Source organism: Dipodomys ordii, unplaced genomic scaffold (assembly GCF_000151885.1).
Source record: "Dipodomys ordii isolate 6190 unplaced genomic scaffold, Dord_2.0 Scaffold94, whole genome shotgun sequence".
Classification (NCBI taxonomy): Eukaryota; Metazoa; Chordata; class Mammalia; order Rodentia; family Heteromyidae; genus Dipodomys; species Dipodomys ordii.
This window is the reverse complement of record NW_012267310.1, coordinates 2,439,547-2,457,558: the sequence shown is the minus strand read 5'-3', so window position 1 is coordinate 2,457,558 and position 18,012 is coordinate 2,439,547. Positions and strand designations below refer to the sequence as shown.

General features: G+C 44.4%; 1 protein-coding gene across 1 annotated transcript in view; it reads right to left on the bottom strand.

Moving 5' to 3' along the window:
* The window catches only part of Sms (spermine synthase), a 69,078-nt gene that overhangs the window by 21,912 nt on the left and 29,154 nt on the right, over positions 1-18,012 (bottom strand). Inside the window, exons 2-4 of the mRNA XM_013026492.1 lie at positions 6,873-6,993; positions 4,516-4,609; positions 3,864-3,928 (exon numbers count right to left, since the gene is read on the bottom strand). Coding sequence (XP_012881946.1) covers positions 3,864-3,928; positions 4,516-4,609; positions 6,873-6,993 — 280 coding nt within the window. The remainder of the gene's footprint in view (positions 1-3,863; positions 3,929-4,515; positions 4,610-6,872; positions 6,994-18,012) is intronic.

The following is an 18,012-nucleotide window of genomic DNA, read 5'->3' as shown; positions in this document are numbered from 1 at the left end:
GTGTTACCTAGGCAACTGGCACACCTGGAAGAGGTCACATCTGCGTCCGCTGAGGTCACATCTGAATTTGATGTGACCACACCTTTCTCAGCCCAAACCCTAGATAAGGCCTAGCCCAGGCCCAGACTCTCTCTCTCTCTCTCTGCTCTTTCCTAGCTCTTTCCTTCTGTTTCCTAGCTCTCTCTTTCCCACCTTTCCCAGACGCTCTCCTTTCTAGCTCTTTTCTCTCTTTTCTAGCTCTTTTCTCTCTCTTTCCCAGCTCTCTCTCCCAGGCCTTTCCCCACAGCATGGAGGACCAAGATGGCCTGGTGCCAGCCGGAACGAAGAATAAACCTACCCCTTACCTGAATACCACATGTGTGGTGCTGTTCTTACTTGGCTATCTCTTTTTAATAACCTAACAATTGCCCCATTTGTTAGGAAATGTTAAGACTTGGAAAAAATTATAATAAGTGAAGTAAGCCAGGCCCAAAGAAACATAGATCCCATGGTTTCCCTTATTTGCAATAACTAGTATATGTCTGAGTCAAGCAGAAAAGATCAGATAAGTTGATGTTAGGGAAATGAACCCTAAGATATGTATTCAAATGTTTTTTTTTCTTTCAGGTGATTGTTTCTAACACATTTATAAGATGATTTCTTTGTTGCTTTGTATTTCCTTCCCCCTTTCACTGTATTTGATGTTGGTATAATTTGTGGTGGGAAAGGGAAAAAACAAATCGTTTAAATAGAGATACAGGTGGACCCATTGCAACAATGAGATGTACAAGTCGTTACGTGGAAAAAACGAACTTTACAACTTTGGGGGGGGGGGATGGGAAGGGAAAACAAAGGAGGAGGCTACAATGCTTGATAAGAAATGTACTCATTATCTTGCCCTTGTAATTGTAACCCCTCAGCACAGTATTTTCACAATTTAAAAAAAAGGAAAAAAATAAACCCATAGAAATGAACAATGCTTATTCTCAACTGTGTCAACAGTACTTTGGTTAACTTGAAGAGCTCTGTTCTTTGCAACACAATAGTTTCTAAAGACTAGCAAAGGAACAAGGATTTCTAACAGGATATGGAAGCCATTAACTTGATGAAGTTCTCAACCTAGCAGAAACTCCATCTCCCTATAATGAGCTACCACTGTGGAGTCTAGCCCAAAATAAACTCATTTCAACCTTTCCTGGTGAAAATAAAGAATGTATTGTAGAAAGTCAGGTGGAATATGTTCTGGGCCTCAGGTACACTATAAATAATGTTTTTTTTTTAAACTGAAACTTACAAATGTTTCCTTATTCCTTTCCATTTGGAATTAAAATACAGAAATAAACTTTCAGATAAATCCCAGGGTGTCTCACTCTTAGCCTTGTTTTATAGGGGGAAAATGTGGCGGGGGGGGGGAATTGTGACAAAAAAAGGATATTTTGGATAAAAATTTAAGCCAGACCCCCACTATCACTTAGAAAACTCCTTTATCAAAACTAAAAAATGAATCAAAGCAAAACAATAGAACCAGACTTCTCATAAAAACCCTAGATAAGGGGCTGGGAAGGTGGCCCAGTGGTAGAGTGCTTGCCTTGCATGTCTGAGGCCCTGGGTTCGATTCCTCAGCACCACATAAACAAAAAGAAAAAAAGCCAAAAGTGGTGCTGTGGCTCAAGTGGTAGAGCGCTAGCCTTGAGCTGAAGAGCTAAGGGACAGTGCCCAGACCTAGAGTTCAGGCCCTACAACCAGACCCCCCAAAAAAAACCCTAGATAAAAATCAAGAGGAATTGTGGCTCATTATGGCTTGTAGGCCTAATTATTTGCTCAGGGTGAGAATCTCTTCAGTTCAGATAACATCAGATAAGGAAAACTGCAAGCAGGCACAGATGAGATGTCCAGAAAGCAGTGCAATATAGATGTTTTTAGGAACACGAAAGTAGAAGAGGCGGGGCTGAGGACGTCTAAACTGAGTTTGAGTGGATTAAAAAAGTCTTGACTGTTCAGATTTCACCTACTTTCTGGCATCCCTTTGGATTTCCTTTCTACCTACCAGAGGTTAAACAATTACCTAGCTATCTTACTATCTTACAGTTGCCCTAAGGAGGTTTCCTATGTGCTTGTCAAATTCAACAGGGTGAGTCACTAAGTATTTAAACATCCCAGCAGTTTGCCAACAAGGATTCCCTATTCTAGAAACTATTGTAAGACTGGAGAAACAGGTATCACAATCATTACCACAGTGATGAAATGACCTTGGGAAATACCCATCAAGTCTGTCTCTTATCTATATGATGACCTTTATACGCAAGGGACAGACAAGCCTCTTACACTTTGGAATCTAAGGAGGACCCTACAAGAGCAGACAGCTATGTGTTCTTAGTTCTCATGATCACCAGACCCTATACCTATCCCTTCCAACAAATATCCACACTACTACCCCTGTCAAAGTTCTTTAAAGTCTGACATGTCACTGGCAGACACTTGAGCCTCGTCCAACAGAACTTCCTGCAAAGGTGCAGTTTAACATAGTAGTACATGTGAACATATTGACATGAAACTAATGCAAATGAGGAGCTAACATTGTTACATGTGTGTGCGCGCACCTGTGCGTGTGCATACGCACGCACGTGCCAGTTCCTGGGACTTAAACTCAGGATCTGGGCACTATCCCTGAGCTTTTGTGCCCACAGTTAGCACTCTACCACTTGAGCCACAGACTCCACTTCGGGCTTTTTTTGTGCAGTTAACTGGAGCTAAGCGTCTCATGGAGTTTCTTGCCTGGGCTGGCTTCAGATCTCAGCCTCCAGAGTAGCTAAGATTACAGGAAATGTTCCATTGGAGCCAGACTTTAAATGGCTCCTTTTTTTTTCTGGTTTCCATTTCCTGGAGTTCATTTCCATAAACATTATAGGATTAGAGGCACAGAGGCATTGCCCTCCCCTAAGAGTATCCTCCTTTGGTCTGTGTGTGGATGTCCATGAAATGGTTACTTTTTTTTAACTTTAATGAACTTCACATAGTGCTGGAGGTATAGCTCAGTGGTAGAGCATTTGCCTAGCACGTGCTAGATGCTGAAATCAGCACCACAAATTAAAGTGAATAGTGAATAGCCCACAAGGCAACAGGGCAAGCTTCAGGATTTTTCATTAACCTTTGCAAAGAACCTACTTACAGCAGTTGACCCTGGCTATCCTCTCAACTCTTGGTACCTTGGAAAGTGTTCTAACTTGAGAGCCTTGAAAAAAAAACTTTCATCCCTTCACCCTGTTAGCAATCTCTTAAAATTGCTGTTGTTTTGCTTTTGGTTTTGCCCATTCTGGGGCTTGAACTCCACGCCTATACACTGTCCCTGGGCCTCTTTGTACTCTACCACTTAAGACACAGCGCTTCTTCTGGCTTTTTCTGAGTAGTTTACTGGAGGTAAGAGTCTCATGGACTTTCGGACCTGGGATGGCTTTGAAACTGCAATCCTTAGCTCTGAGTCTCCCGAGTAGATAGGTTTATAGGCGTGAGCCGCCGGCACCCAGCTTCAAAATTGCTTTATTTCTACTCTAGAGCCCACAATCCTGAGCAGAGACACGTGTCTTTTTCTCTTTGGGGGTTTCCCTTTCACTGAAATCACTCTACCTGGGTTTCTGCTTTGCTCAATGCCAGCTCCTTGCAATTGCTCCATTTCACCTTTCTGTTCCATTGCATACAGCCTCCCACTTCCCTTACCCCAGAGTGTGCTTGTTTTTGTACATTTTGTCCTGTTTCAGTGTGACAGATTTTGTGCTAGAAGATTTTGCTCTTTTCCACATTAAGCAGACACTAGTGGGAGCAACACTACCATTCTGATTATTTTACCAATTGAACAAATATAAAAGGACATTCAGGAGTGGGCTTACCGTTTCACCCGGCCAGAGCTGTTCTGGCTCAGTTCTTTCATTCTTTCTTCTACTTTGTTCAGAAGCTACAATTAAAAGAAATGAAATCAATGGGCTTATAGAATAAGCTGCATGGAACAGCTAATTACAGAGGTCCACTGAACTGTGATATTAGGCCCTACACCCGCTCCCTCCCATCCTTACAAGTCTCCAGGCCTGGCCCATTTCTGAACTTCCCTGTCAACTATCCATCCTGGGAATGCCTAACCCTAGCTAAATAAGCACTAGAATTGAGAAGAGGAAGCCTAAAGGATATTGCAGGTACAAAATCATAGCTAAAGGTACTACATTCCCTCCAGTGGAAAGTAAAATCATTATTCTATTCAGGAAAGTCGAAAGCCAGGTTCCTAATTTGGGTCTGGTCGTGGGGCCTGAACTCTGGGCCTGGGCGCTGTCCCTCAGCTCTTTAGCTCAAGGCTAGCACTCTACCACTTGAGCCACAGCACACCTCTGGCTTTTTTTCTTTTTCCTTATGTGGTGCTGGGGAATCGAACCCAGGGCCTCATGCATGCAAGGCAAGCACTCTACCACTGAGCCACCTTCCCAGCCCCTGTGTTGTGATTCTTAAATAGATAGATTAAATTTTTTAAGGTAAATGAAAGTAAAAACCAACGCTGTCAATTTCATCTTTGCCCTGTGCATCGCTGTCGTAACTCTGAAGGTCCAGCAACACCAATCCATGCGGATAAATCCTCAAGTTGGCAAAGCTACAAAAGAAAGCGTAATTTTAGGGTTAGAAATTATATCACAGCTCTCCGAAGGGGGTGGAGGGGGAAGAAACCATGTCAATTAAGAGGAAAGACCACATGGCTCTTTATTTGCCTGAATTAACCTAATTCTGGTATTCTTTGCAGAGTCTCTTTTGAAAGAAAGTTCCAATCATTTATGGAAGACTTAGAGGGAAGTGCTGTATACTAAGGCATTCAGTACTGCTTCTTGATTGCTATAGGGTACACATCTGTAATTTCAGCCCTGGAAAAGCTGAGGTAGGAAGATCATGAGTTTGAGGCCAGACCGACAGAAAAGTCAATGAAAGCTAGGTGCTGGAGGCTCACACCTGTAATCCTAGCTAGTCATGAGGCTGAGATCTGAGAATCTCCAATTAACCACCAGAAAACTGGAAGTGGCACTGTGGCTCAACTGATAGGCTGTGGCTCAAGTGGCAGAGCACTACCCTTGAGCTGAAGCACTCAGGGACAGCGCCCAGGCCCAGAGTTCAAGTCTCACGACCAACAAAAAAAAAGAGAAGAGAAGAGAAGAGAAGAGAAGAGAAGAGAAGAGAAGAGAAGAGAAGAGAAGAGAAGAGGTCAATGAAATTCTTATCTCCAATTATGTTTTTAGCAAAAAGCCAGAAATGGAAGTATGGCCCAGAGTGTTGTAAAGCTCAGCCTTCAGCAAAAAAGCTAAGGCAAGTTTAAGGCCATGAGTTCAAGTCCCCATAATCACATAAAATAAAAAATAAAATAAAAACTGTGGAAGGGTCCTTTTGACTCTAGAATTGACCCACTTTGAAGTCTATATTTTCCTTATAAACGTTCTTATCACTTTCACTATAAAAAATAAATAAAACTGTGGCAGGCAGAACTTGGCTGTAATGACCTTTAGGACATAGTAAAAGAGAACTTTTCATCTGGGAGAGAAGTCTGGTATCTTGGCAGAATTTCAATCTGCAGTGATCCTCAAAGGACTGACCACAGGGGAACCAGTGCAAAGTGACAGACAGCAGCTGAGAGCAGGTCTACAAGAGGGAGCAGGCTGGAGGGCCGCTGGAGCCTCTCTGCTTCTAGCAGCTCCTCAGTTACTGGGCCAAGGCATGAAGCAATCATTCAGAAACATCTGATATAGCTTTTACACATACTCAGGGAGGTTGGCTACATAGTTAGAATACAAGTCTAGGCTTGGCATGTCTTGGAGTGGTATCAGAAAAGAGAAGAGCAATTAATCCCAAAGGACTTCAGAGACATAACATTGGAAGTACAGGAAGGCTGAGTTCTTTTTATTGGGGAGGGGGGTCCGGTCATGGGGCCTGAACTCTGGGCCTGGGCGCTATCCCTCAGCTCTTCAGCTCAAGGCTAGCACTCTACCACTTGAGCCACAGCGCCACTTTTGGCTTTTTTTCTTTTTGTTTATGTGGTGCTGAGGAATCGAACCCAGGGCCTCAGACATGCAAGGCAAGCGCTCTACCACTGAGCCACCTTCCCAGCCCCTATTAGTCATTTCTTAATTTCGGTTTTATTTCCTTCTCTCTCGAATACTTAATTTCAACTACATAAAGTGTAGCTAGGGTGACACTGATCAAGACGTGTTGTACTCACTCATAAACTGGACTTCTGAATGAAAACTCTTTTGTATAATTTTTCAAGGTAATTGATTTTAAAAAACGACGAAAAAAAAGCAAGAGACTAAATCCTTGAACTCCTGGATCATCTCATGGTCCTGTCAAACTACATGCACAAGTTTCCTATGGTGTATATTAATGACATATTACATGGTACACTCATTAACAATGCTCTGAGCAACAGTAGCAGCAGCACTGGTAAACTTGTCAGAATGCAATGAGGGAGGAGAGTCCTCCTGATCTACTGCAACAGAAACTCCTATGGAGGGACACAGGTCCTGGGGAAGGGGCCAAGGAATCTGTTTTAACCAATGTCAAATCATGTCCTGTGGTTCACTTTGTTTATGCTGCTTTTGGTCCGGACCACACAGAATCATTAGGACTTTCGTCCACGTCCAGTAATCTCAATCATTAGGAAAATGCCTAAGTAGAGCTATTTTGTGAAGCTCTTCCAGGAGATTTTCTGTTGTATGGCTAGAATTGAGAAGCATTAATCTAAGCCTCTCCTACAAGATGCTAAAAAAAAAATAAGAAGAAAAGAACTACTTAGGCACCACCCTTAACCCACACTTGGTCCCTATCTCTGATCTTAAGAGCCCAAATCTGATGAAGAGTCCTCAAAGCCACCTTACCTGCCATTTTTGTTTGTGTAGGTTGCTAAATAGCCATGGTCCTGCCAGGTATGCACCGACTCTGCCATTCCTTGCTCCTGGAAAATGGACTGGAGGCCTTTTAGGATAGTCTCACCATCAGCTAGAAGACAGAAAAAAAGAAAATGGTCAAGGAAGAAAATTTAGAAGGAAAGCAAATGGCTCTGGGTATAGCATGGTGATAATAAGAGTGCTTGCTTATCATCCACGAGGCCCTGGGAGCCATCCCTAAGCACCACAAAATTACAATTAAAGGAGAATGATAAAAATATAAGAAACAAAGAAATAACCAAAGTGGCTCCACTGGTAGAAGGCTAGCAAATGAGGGAAAACATCGGGTGCTGAGATCAGGTCCCAGACAGACAGAAATACAAGAAAATAAACAAAGAATGAAAAGCTAGGTGCTAGTGGCTCATGTCTATAATCCTAGCTTCTTAGGATGCTCAGATCTGAGGGATGCAGTTCAAAGCCTGCCAAGGCAAAAAAAGTCCATGAGATTCATCTCTAATTAACCAGCAAAAAGTCAGAAATGGAGCTATGGTTCAAGTAGTAGAGCTCTTGGGAGAAAATGCCAAATGAGAGCTCAAGGCCCTAAGTTCAAGCCCCAAAATAGGATGAGCCGGAGGGGGAAGGAGGAGCTGAAAGATGTAGACTCTTATCTCCAATTAACATCAAAAAACCAAGGTGGAGCGCCAGCTCAGTGGTAAAGTACTAGCCTTGCACAGAGAAGCTCAAGGACAGCACCCAGACCCTGAGTTCAAGTCCCAGGACTGGCACAAAAATTATCCTGGCTCTGTAACTGGAAAAAATTTAAATTGTTATCATTCAAGTAATGGCTCTAAATAAAGGTAGAAGCATAACAATTCCAGATGGGACAACTGGGTTGTGGGTATTCCCTCCTCCCCATCTGGTCAGATCCACATATCCTGTACACCAAGGGCTCAATGTTCCCAAACACATCAACCTGGGGCAGGCCCATTTAGAAGCCAGAATCTTCAAGAACATCCAAGCTGAAAACAAAAAACAAAAACCCACTTAGAATAAAGACAAACCATGATTTGTTCTTTTGCAGTTTCACCTGTAGTCACTCTTTGTTAAAGGTAAAATAAAGGACAAAAGCATAACAAGAGAAATTAGCCTCTAGTGTCCCCCACCACAGCTTCTGCAAGATGGTACCTCAGAATTTGGGACAGTGCACAGGCCCTGAGAATCAAGCCTCAAGACTAGCACCAAAAAACTTCATCTGAGTCGGGTGCTACTCTGGAGGATCATGGTTCAAAGCCAGGCCAGGCAGGAAACTCCTCAAGACTGTTATCTCCAACTAACCATCAAAAAGCCTGAAATGAAGAGAGTGCTAACCTTGAGCACAATAGCTCAAGGACAGTACCCAGGGTTCAAGCACCAGAATCAATGAGCACATGTGCAGAAACTGTAAATCCACTGCTACATAAAACTCTGCCTCTCCCACTGAAGTAGGTAGAATGGCAATGATGGTCCCTGAAAAGATATATATCCACACCTCCAGAGCCTGGGAACCACAACATGCCTTTATCTGGAAAGGATCTTTGCAAATGTAATTAAGGATCTCAAGAAATAGTATCTGGTTTACCTAGGTGGGCCCTACTTACTGTGGGAACACTGCCCTGTTTTTACAGAGTATGTTTATTATCTTTAAGTAGCTATACAAAGGAAATGCCATTCAACCGTTTATGGATTAATACATAATGCATCAATGTGTCTTGATAAATAACAGCCCCAGTATCCTTATGAGACAGAAGAGAACACACAGGGAGAAAATGAGTTAAATATACAAAACGTAAAGAAGCAAGGTACTAGTGGCCCATGCATGTAACCCCTAGCTACTCAGGAGGCTGAGCTCTGAGGATCAAGGTTCAAAGCCAACTAAGCAGTAAAGTCTATGAGACATCTACAATTATCTAGCAAAAAGCAGGACTTTGAGGTAGAGCACCAGCCTTCAACAAAAAAAAGGCAGAGAGAGAGACCTTGAGTTCAAGCCCCAGGACTGCCCCAAAAAACTGCAGTCTGGGCTGGGAACTGGAGGCTGAGATCTGAGAATTGTGGTTCAAAGCCCGCACAGGCAGGAAAGTCCTTATGTCCAATTAACCACCAGAAAACTAGAAGTGGTGCTGTGGCTCAAGTGCTAGAATGCTTGCCTTGAGCTGATGAGCTCAGGTACAACGCCCAAGCCCAGCATTCAAGCCTCATGACTGCCAAGAGAGAGAGAGAGAGAGAGAAAGAGGGAGGGAGGGAAGGAGGGAGGGAGGGAGGGAGGGAGGAGGAGAAGGAGAAGGAGAAGGAGAGGGAAGGAGGGAGGGAGGGAGGGAGGGAGGGAGGGAGGAAGGAAGGAAGGAAGGAAAGGAAGGAAAGGAAGAAAGAGCAAATGCAAATCTGGACAACTATGGGCAATCTGGAAGACACAAGGAGATCTTTTTTTTTGTACTGGTCCTGGGGCTGCAACGCAGGGACTGGGATGCTGTCCCTGAACTTCTTTTTGCTCAGAGCTAGTGCTCTACCACTTAAGCCACTCTGGCTTTTTCTGAGGGTTTTTTTTTTTTTTCGGTTCAGTCATGGGGCTTGAACTCCGGGCCTGAGTGCTGTCCCTGAGCTTTTCAGCTCAAGGTGAGCACTCTACCACTTGAGCCACAGCGCCACTTCTGGTTTTATGAGTGGTTTATTGGAAATAAGAGTCTCACGGACTTTCCTACCTGGACTGGCTTCAAACCTCAATCCTCAGATCTCAGCCTCCTGAGTAGCTAGTATTACAGGCGTGAGCCACAGGCACCTGGCTGTTTTTCTGAGTGGTTTATTGGACATAATCTCGTGGACTGTCCTGGCTGGGCTGGAGATCTTTGGAGGTCCTCAGATCTCCGTCTCTTGAGGAACTAGGTTTATAGACATGAGCCACCAGCAACTAGCTAGACACAATGATTTTGTGCAGGAGAAGCATGGACCTGCTATACCTTGAGCTCAGGTTTCTGGCCTCCAGAAGCATGGGAATAGATTAATGGGTTAAGCCATCCAATTTGCAGAGTCCTTTGTTGTAGCAGCCCTAGCAAACTGCTGTACCTACCAAAATTTCTTTCTTCAGCTTACATCAGCAAATAGCAAGAGGAGTGGTAAAATGGCAGAAAAAAAAATCTTCTAAATTGCCAGACATCATGATTAGGGAGAATAGCAGAACCCTGATTCGGAATGCTCACAAACTAGAGGATAGAGGATACCCCCCCCCAAACATTAAAAGGGGACTAGGTTAAAAAATAATGACTGGGCCACAGTCCCAGAAATTATGTGAAAGGAACAAAGTAGTAGGGACTTTATACAGCACTGGGATGGAGAGGATACCTAGACAAAATTCATCTCCAGCTGTCCAGACCCAGGGAAAAGGTTCTTCTCCCTCAGAATTCTGTACCAGAGCTCAGGATAAAGCTGAAACCACAGACAGGGTGGTGGATGACTGAAGACTTGGGGAAAGATTAGGTGATATGATGGCCAAAATGAAGGAACTGAGGCCACTTCCAACAAAAAGCCCATCAGGGAAAAATTACTGCTGCAGAATCCACGAGACACACACACACACACACATACATACACACAGAATCCACGAGACACACACACACACACACACACACACACACACACACACACACACACACACACACCTACCCCTGCATAAGCTTAAGCATCTACAAACACAAGCTACAGCCCAACGCATCACTGAATTCTCATTTGCTCCTAGCCAAACTGTGCCTTTGGGAAACTCATTTGGCACAAAATAATCTAGCATGCTTTGTTCTTCTGAAAATGGTTTCAAGAAATTAAAAGAGAAGGCCTCAATTATGCTCCAGAATCATAGCATTTAATAAGCATCTAAGAATGCCTCTCCCCACCAGCCCCCACCCCAAAAATTCTGATGTCCAACTTGGTTAAAATGAACTGTGTTTGCTTCCGTTTGTGTTTTTCACTGAAGCCTGGTGGATCAGCCTACTGTGCAGGTGACTGAGCTGAGTGCAGGCCAGTAGGGAAAAGTACACCCAGCTCAGCAGAACCCTGAAAGTGAAAGCTACTAGGTCATTATACAATCCCTCCCTGGCTAGACCAGATGTTTTCTGTTTTGAAAGTGCATAAAACAAATCATCACTCCTGGTAAGTGGCCTCAAGACTGGGTTCTCTTGGCAGATTATGAAACAAAACTCAAGTCCTTCATGCTGATGAATGGGGCAATCCAGACAAGGTCACCCTGTGTGGAACTCAACAGGATATGTGGTAGACCAGTAGCCTGGCCCAGGGGCCTAAGCTAGGGGTACCTCCGTTGCTTGGGCCAGGGAAGTGAGATGCCTTTGATCCATGCAAACGCCTTGACTGCCGGCCAAGCCCAGCATAGCAGTCAGCCCCTTTTTCTCATAGCTACAATTAGCAGAAAGGCACCATGTGTGCTAAAGGAAGCCCTCTGGCCAGGTTTCAAGTGACCAAACGATAAAAAAAAAGAAATCCAATTTAAAGTATTACTTGTTTCCACACTATTGCATACCTCCCCCAGCCCCTGCTGCCCCATAAAAAAAATAGGCCAACTCTGAATGTATTCCAGCAGCCAGATTAGACTGTTCATTTACTCACATGCCCAGTGCATGTGTGCAGCTACTGGTCCCTGTGGGCAATTGAGAGTACCAGCCCTGCCAGGAAGGTATCTGTAGAGGGGCTATTAGGATCATGCCATTTTGTTCACGGTCCACTTCAGATTCACCTTGGACCTGGTGTACATTTCCCCTTGTAATCCCTACTTGCTCCCTTTACAAAGGGAAGATAAGGCTGAACTCCTTAGTATCTATTTTCCAGAATCCTTTTTTTTTTTTTTGCCAGTCCTTGAGCTTGAACTCAAGACCTGGGTGCTGACTCTAAGCTTTTTTTTTTCCTTCAAAGCTAGCCTTTCTACACTTGAGACACAGCTCCACTTTTAGGGTTTTGGTGGTTAATAGGAATTAAGAGTCTCAGGGACAATTGAACTAAATTGAAACTTGAGGATAGGAATAGGAGTGGGGGAGAATGATACAAACACGGTAGCATTGATCAAAATGCATTGTCTGGGGGCTGGGAAGGTGGCTCAGTGGGAGAGCGCTTGCCTTGTATGCCCGAGGCCCTGGGTTCGATTCCTCAGCACCACATAAGCAGAAAAAGCCAGAAGTGGTGCTGTGGCTCAAGTGGTAGAGTGCTAGCCTTGAGTTGAAGAACTGAGGGACAGCACTCAGGCCAGAGTTCAAACCCCATGCCCGACAAAAAAAAAAAGGCCCCAGGGGCTGGGGTAGAGAGCTAGCCTAGCATATGTGAAAGCCCTGGGTTTCATTCCTCAATACCACAGAAAAGGCCAGAAATGGCACTGTGGCTCAAGTGGCAGAGTGCTAACCTTGAGTAAAAGAAGCTCAAGGGACAGCTCCCAGGCCCTGAGTTCAAGCCCCAGGACTGGCCAAAAGAGTTCAAATTTATCCCTTAACTTCAGAAACCACAAGTTGCTTCAACAGGAGAGCTGAAAGGAATGCAGACAATTTTCCTCAATAATAAAATAGAAACCCTGTTCTTAAGGATTTCTGTATAGACCCCAGTACCAATGTTATTTCTTGCCATCTTTCTTGATCTTATACTGCTTTAAATGGGTGATCCATATAATGGACAGCCCTGCATGTATGTCTAGATTAGCTATAGGGTCCCAATGTTATATCCCCAGGGAATCCACAAAGACATCCTACTACAAACCCAAGACCCAGGCACCCTGATAGAAGACAGAAAAAAAATGCTTCTCTTGTATAGACCTGGTCCATTTTCACCTTCACAAGGCTGAAATATTCCCTACCAAGCTCAAATACACTAGGGGCTGTCCTAAGGAAATAAGCAATTGTGACACATCAGGAAAAAGAGGGCATCACCTCTTGTTACTTGGTGTATAGTTTTAAGCTTTTTAAACCTGCGACCTTGGTGTATTGTTTTAAGCTATTTTTTTACCTGCTTCCTGGGCCAGTTCACCCCTCTTTAGACAACCTGGTGTTCCCCTGTTCCCGGGAGGTCACCATATTGATGCCAAACGTAGTGTGGCCTAATCAGCATAGCACTTTGTAGCCCAACTTCATGGACTCAAGTGATCCCCCAGGCTCAGCCTTCTAAGTAGCTGGGATTACAGATGCTGGCCACTGTGCCTGGTTTTAAGCTTTTTTAACCTCAAGAACTTCAGCTAACTGGGCACTGGTGGCTCGTACCTGTAATCCTAGCTACTCAGGAGGCTGAAATCTGAAGATCCCAGTTAGAAGCCAGCTGGCCAGGTCAGAAAACTCCTTCTGAGTCATACCTCCAATTAACCACCAAAATGCCAGAAGTGGAGTTGTGGCTGAAGTGGCAGAGTGCTAACCTTGCACACAAAAGCCCAGGGACAGCACCCAGGCCCTGAATTCAAGCCCCAGGACTGACACAAAATCAGAATAGAAATGAAAAAAAAAAAGAAGGGTTTGTAACCAAAAATTGTCTGAATTCCTTTCCTATCTTACCTTGATGCAGCACCTGACTTCTGAAATTAAAGGATAAATTTATATTCTGCACAAGGGTATTTTTAACTAGGAAGGGTGGAAATCCCATACTTCACCATCAAACCCCCACACCCATTGTTTTGCCCATTAGATCTCTCTTCCACATCAGGGTGGCTTAATCAGTGCATCATTTGTCCTGCAGAAGTGATTGGGCCAAAGGCAGAAGCGGATTCCAGCCCACGCTTTCAGCAGCTGCAGGTCCAACCACTCCACAGTCCACCCACTCCGCCGACACGCAGATGCTCTACAGCTCCGTGCAAGGGGAAGCACAAAATGTAGTCATCCTTTGTCCAAACCCCAGCTTCCAATGTCAGAGAACCAAAGCCTGGCTTTGGCTGTACAAGAGTTTCCACTTCACAGACAAACCAGTGTATTGGGTTGCCTAGATGGAGCTATAAACTGAAAAGAGGCAAAAAGAGACATTAGACCACAATCCACATTGAAATCATTCACATAGCTGCTTTAAAAATCCATTTGGCTGGGCACCAGCGGCTCATGCCTGTAATCCTAGGTACTCAGGCTGCTAAAAATCTGAGGATCACAGTTCAAAGCCAATCCAGGCAGAAAAGTCTGGGAGACTTTTATCTCCAATTAACCAGCAAAAAGCTGAGAATGAATCTGTGGCTCAAGTGATAGAGCATTCGCCTTGAGCAAAAGATCAGGGACAGTATATAGGCCCTGAGTTCAAATCCTAAGATCAGCACAAAAATAAAATAAAAATCCATTTGGTCTTAATTTGATGGTGGTATGATCATATACTGCAGGCATTGATCTAAAATCAGAACTGAATTCTAACATTCATTCTTTGTAAATTATATCTCAAAGAAATAAGTGATCAGGAGGTATCAACATCATCAGCATAATCCCTCTGCAAAGAATAAGATGAAAACATCCTCAATACAGACATAAACTTCAGAAACATTCAGAAAACGAATGAACTTCCAGAGATAATGTGATGGTCAAGCGGGTGGTTTCTGGGTATGCCTTAGTTGAACAGCTTGGTTTCATATCCCCAAATCCAGTCCTTTTTACAACAGCGGGAGGATGATGAATTTATCACACCAAACCAAGCTGGCATGAATGTGCAGAGCAGCATGAATACTAATAGCCAAGAAGTAGAAGCAATATAAGCAAAGAGGTAGTATGTGCACACCATGTGGTTATTTGGCCATAAAAGAATCGGTGTCCAGGGGCTGGGAAGGTGGCTCAGTGACAGAGCGCTTGCCTTGCATGCATGAGGCCCTGGGTTTGGTTCCTCAGCACCACATAAGCAGAAAAAGCCAGAAGTGGCACTGGGGCTCAAGTGGTAGAGCGTTAACCTTGAGCTGAAGAGCTGAGGGACAGCACCCAGGCACAGAGTTCAGGCCCCACAACCGGACCCAAAAAAAAAAAAAAAAAAAAAAAGAATCGGTGTCCAGTGCTGATGGCTGACGCCTGTAATCCTAACTACTCAGGAGGCTGAGGTCTGAGGATTGTGGTTCAAAGCCAGCCCATGCAGGAAAGTCCCTGTGAGACTCATCTCCAATTACCCACTCAAAAACTGGAAGTGGCACTGTGGCTCAAGTGGTAGAGTGTTAGCCTTGAACAAAGAGGCTCAGGAACAAAGTCTAGGTCCTAAGTTCATGCCAGACAACTGACAAAAAACATTTAAGGGGCATGGAAGTGTCGCTGTGACTCAAGAAGTAAAGCACTAGCCTTGAACACAAAGAGGCTCAGTAACAGCAGCCAGGCTCTGAGTTCAAGCCTCACAACTGAAATAAATCAATCGATCAATCAATTATCAACTGGGCTGCGAATGTGGCTTAGTGGTAGAGTGCTTGCCTACTACACATAAAACCCTGGGTTCGATTCCTCAGTACTACATACACAGAAAAGGCTGGAAGTGGTGCTGTGGCGCAAGGTAGAGTGCTAGCCTTGAGCAAAAAGGCTCAGGGACAGTACCCTGGCCCTGAGATCAAGCCCCACAACTGGCAAACAAAAACAAAAAAACCCTACAATCTAAGCCTTCAGATTCCTGCTTACTCTAGGGTAACCAGAACTTCCCCCTCTCAACCACAAACCTTCCCAGGCTCAGAGACAGGTGGAACCCAGACCAGATGAGGTGCTAGAAAGTGGTGAGATGCTCCTTACCATCCCTGTCCATCATCACTAGTAGCTGTGATGGTACAGAGGCTTGCTCCCAGGGACTAGAGAAGAGCCAGTTACAGGCTGCCACTCAGCTTTCTCGCCACCAAGTGCCTGAAGTCCTTCAATCACAGCAGTGAGGTGCGGCTGTTAAATGCTGAAAGGGACAACTAAGAAAATGATTTGGAAAGATGATTGTTAGAGCATCAACTGTCAGGTTCATAAAGAGGAGGAACCAAACCAGGAAAAACTGCAGAAAGACTGACTGAAATTAAATTAACAGCCAGGCAACATCAACATAGAAATAACACCCAAGTTCTATTCAAGCAAATATGCATTAAGACAAGCCAAATGGGAATATTTATTGAGTACAACCACAATGATTATGTCTTAAAACTCACAATGCAAAGTTATAGCAACAGGGGAATGCGTTGCTAATTATGGCACGGCTCTGCCTTCCCACTGCCAACACAAGGGAAAGCAATTAAAGTGACATTTCCCAAGGACATGGTAGGGCCAGCCTCTAGTCACCCTCCTTTAACCTCTACTGGAAGGCGGGCAGGAGCCCACAGCGTCACTTTAACAATGATCGAGTGACTCCAAGAGCCAATCCTCTTATAAATTTTAAGTAAGGCTCATAAAAAAATAATCCATGACTCACAATTCTAAACCCTCTTTGTTTTGGAATCAAAATGATTGTTCCCACTCCTTCCCAGAAGGATAGCTTTCTCTGTAAGATTAGTGTCAAAAGGAGAGACAAGGGCTGGGAAGGTGGCTCAGTGGTAGAGCGCTTGCCTTGCATGCCTGAGGCCCTGGGTTCGATTCCTCAGCACCACATAAGCAGAAAAAGCCAGAAGTGGTACTGTGGTTCAAGTGGTAAAGCACTACCCTTGAGCTAAAGAGCTGAGGGACAGCACCCAGGCCCAGAGTTCAGGCCCCATGACTGACCAAAAAAAAAAAAAGAAGGCATCCAGACAAGATGAAATGTCCAGCCTTTCTGTTCAGGTTCTCACGGTAGCCACAGTTCTCTCTGAGGTGCAGAAAGGGTCCCCAGCCACCACCTCCCCTCACGCCCTCACCTCAGAGAGACTGGTCTCAAGCCAGCCCACAGACAGACCGAAAGTACTAATTCCCTTCAGCTACATCAGAAGGGAGTGAAATGTCTCTCCCCCCCCCAAAGTAGAACGTGTGAGATGGCCACTTTTGTTATCCACGAGAAGGACTTTGTTGACATTATGACTTATCTAGCTTTCTTCCCAATGACTTTAGGTTGACAGAACACTTGCACACCAGCCCCCTCCCTCCTTACTGCTATTTGTTTCCATAAGCAATTGAAGAGTGTGTCTGAGTGTGTGTGCCTGACTGTGAATCCACAATGAAAAAGTGTTTACAACAGTTGGGCCTTTACAAACTTTGGGATAGCAAGAGGCACAAGTACATCAAAGCTGTCTCTGAAGAGCCCCTCCCTCAGCATTCCCATTGTCTGCCGTGGCCACAGCACTATCAGTGAAGCACACATTTGGGTCCCTCAGAACCGACCTCCAAGGGGATTGACTACTCCCAGGCTAGGGGGCATATGCAAGCAGAAATAAATGCCACGGGACAATAGCACAAAGATAAAAGACAAAGGACACAAGTCAAACCTATCCAAACACAGAGGGCCATGTGCTGTGATAGACTCCAGATGACAAAAGGCCAAGTGGGAAGCATGAGAATCTGTACTTGAAATTTTTTCCAGATGGCTCAGAACAAAACAACCACTATCACTGGGTTTTTAAAGGTCGAATGGTAAACTCATTCTGTAAAATGCTACAAAGGCTGGGTGGGCACTGGTGGCTCAGGCCTATAATCCTAGCTACACAGGAGGCTGAGATCTGAGAATATCATGGTTCAAAGGCAGCCCAGACAGGAAAGTAGGTGAGACTCTTATCTCCACTAACCTACAAAAAAATAAAACAAAAAACTCTAAGTGGTGCTGTGGCTCAGGTGGTAGAATGCTTGAGCACAAAAGCTCAGGGACAGCACTTAGGACTTGAGTTCAAGCCTCAGGACTGGCATAAAAAAAAGCCAGAAGTACAGTTATGGCTTAAGTAGTAGAATATCAGCCTTGAGCCAAAAGGCTAAGCCAGAGCTTGAAGCTCTTAGTTCACAATCGAGTACCCATGCACTCACACACAAAAATAGTATTTAGCCAGGTGCTGGTGGCTCATGCCTATAATCCTAGCTACTCAGAAGGCTGAAATCTGAGGGTCACAGTTCAAAGCCAGCCTGAGCAGGAAAATCTATGAGATTCTTTTTTTTTTAATTGTGAAAATACTGTACAGAGGAGTTACAATTACATGGGCAAGATAATGAGTACATTTCTTATCAAGCATTGTAGCCTCCTCCTTTGTTTACCCTTCCCATCCCTT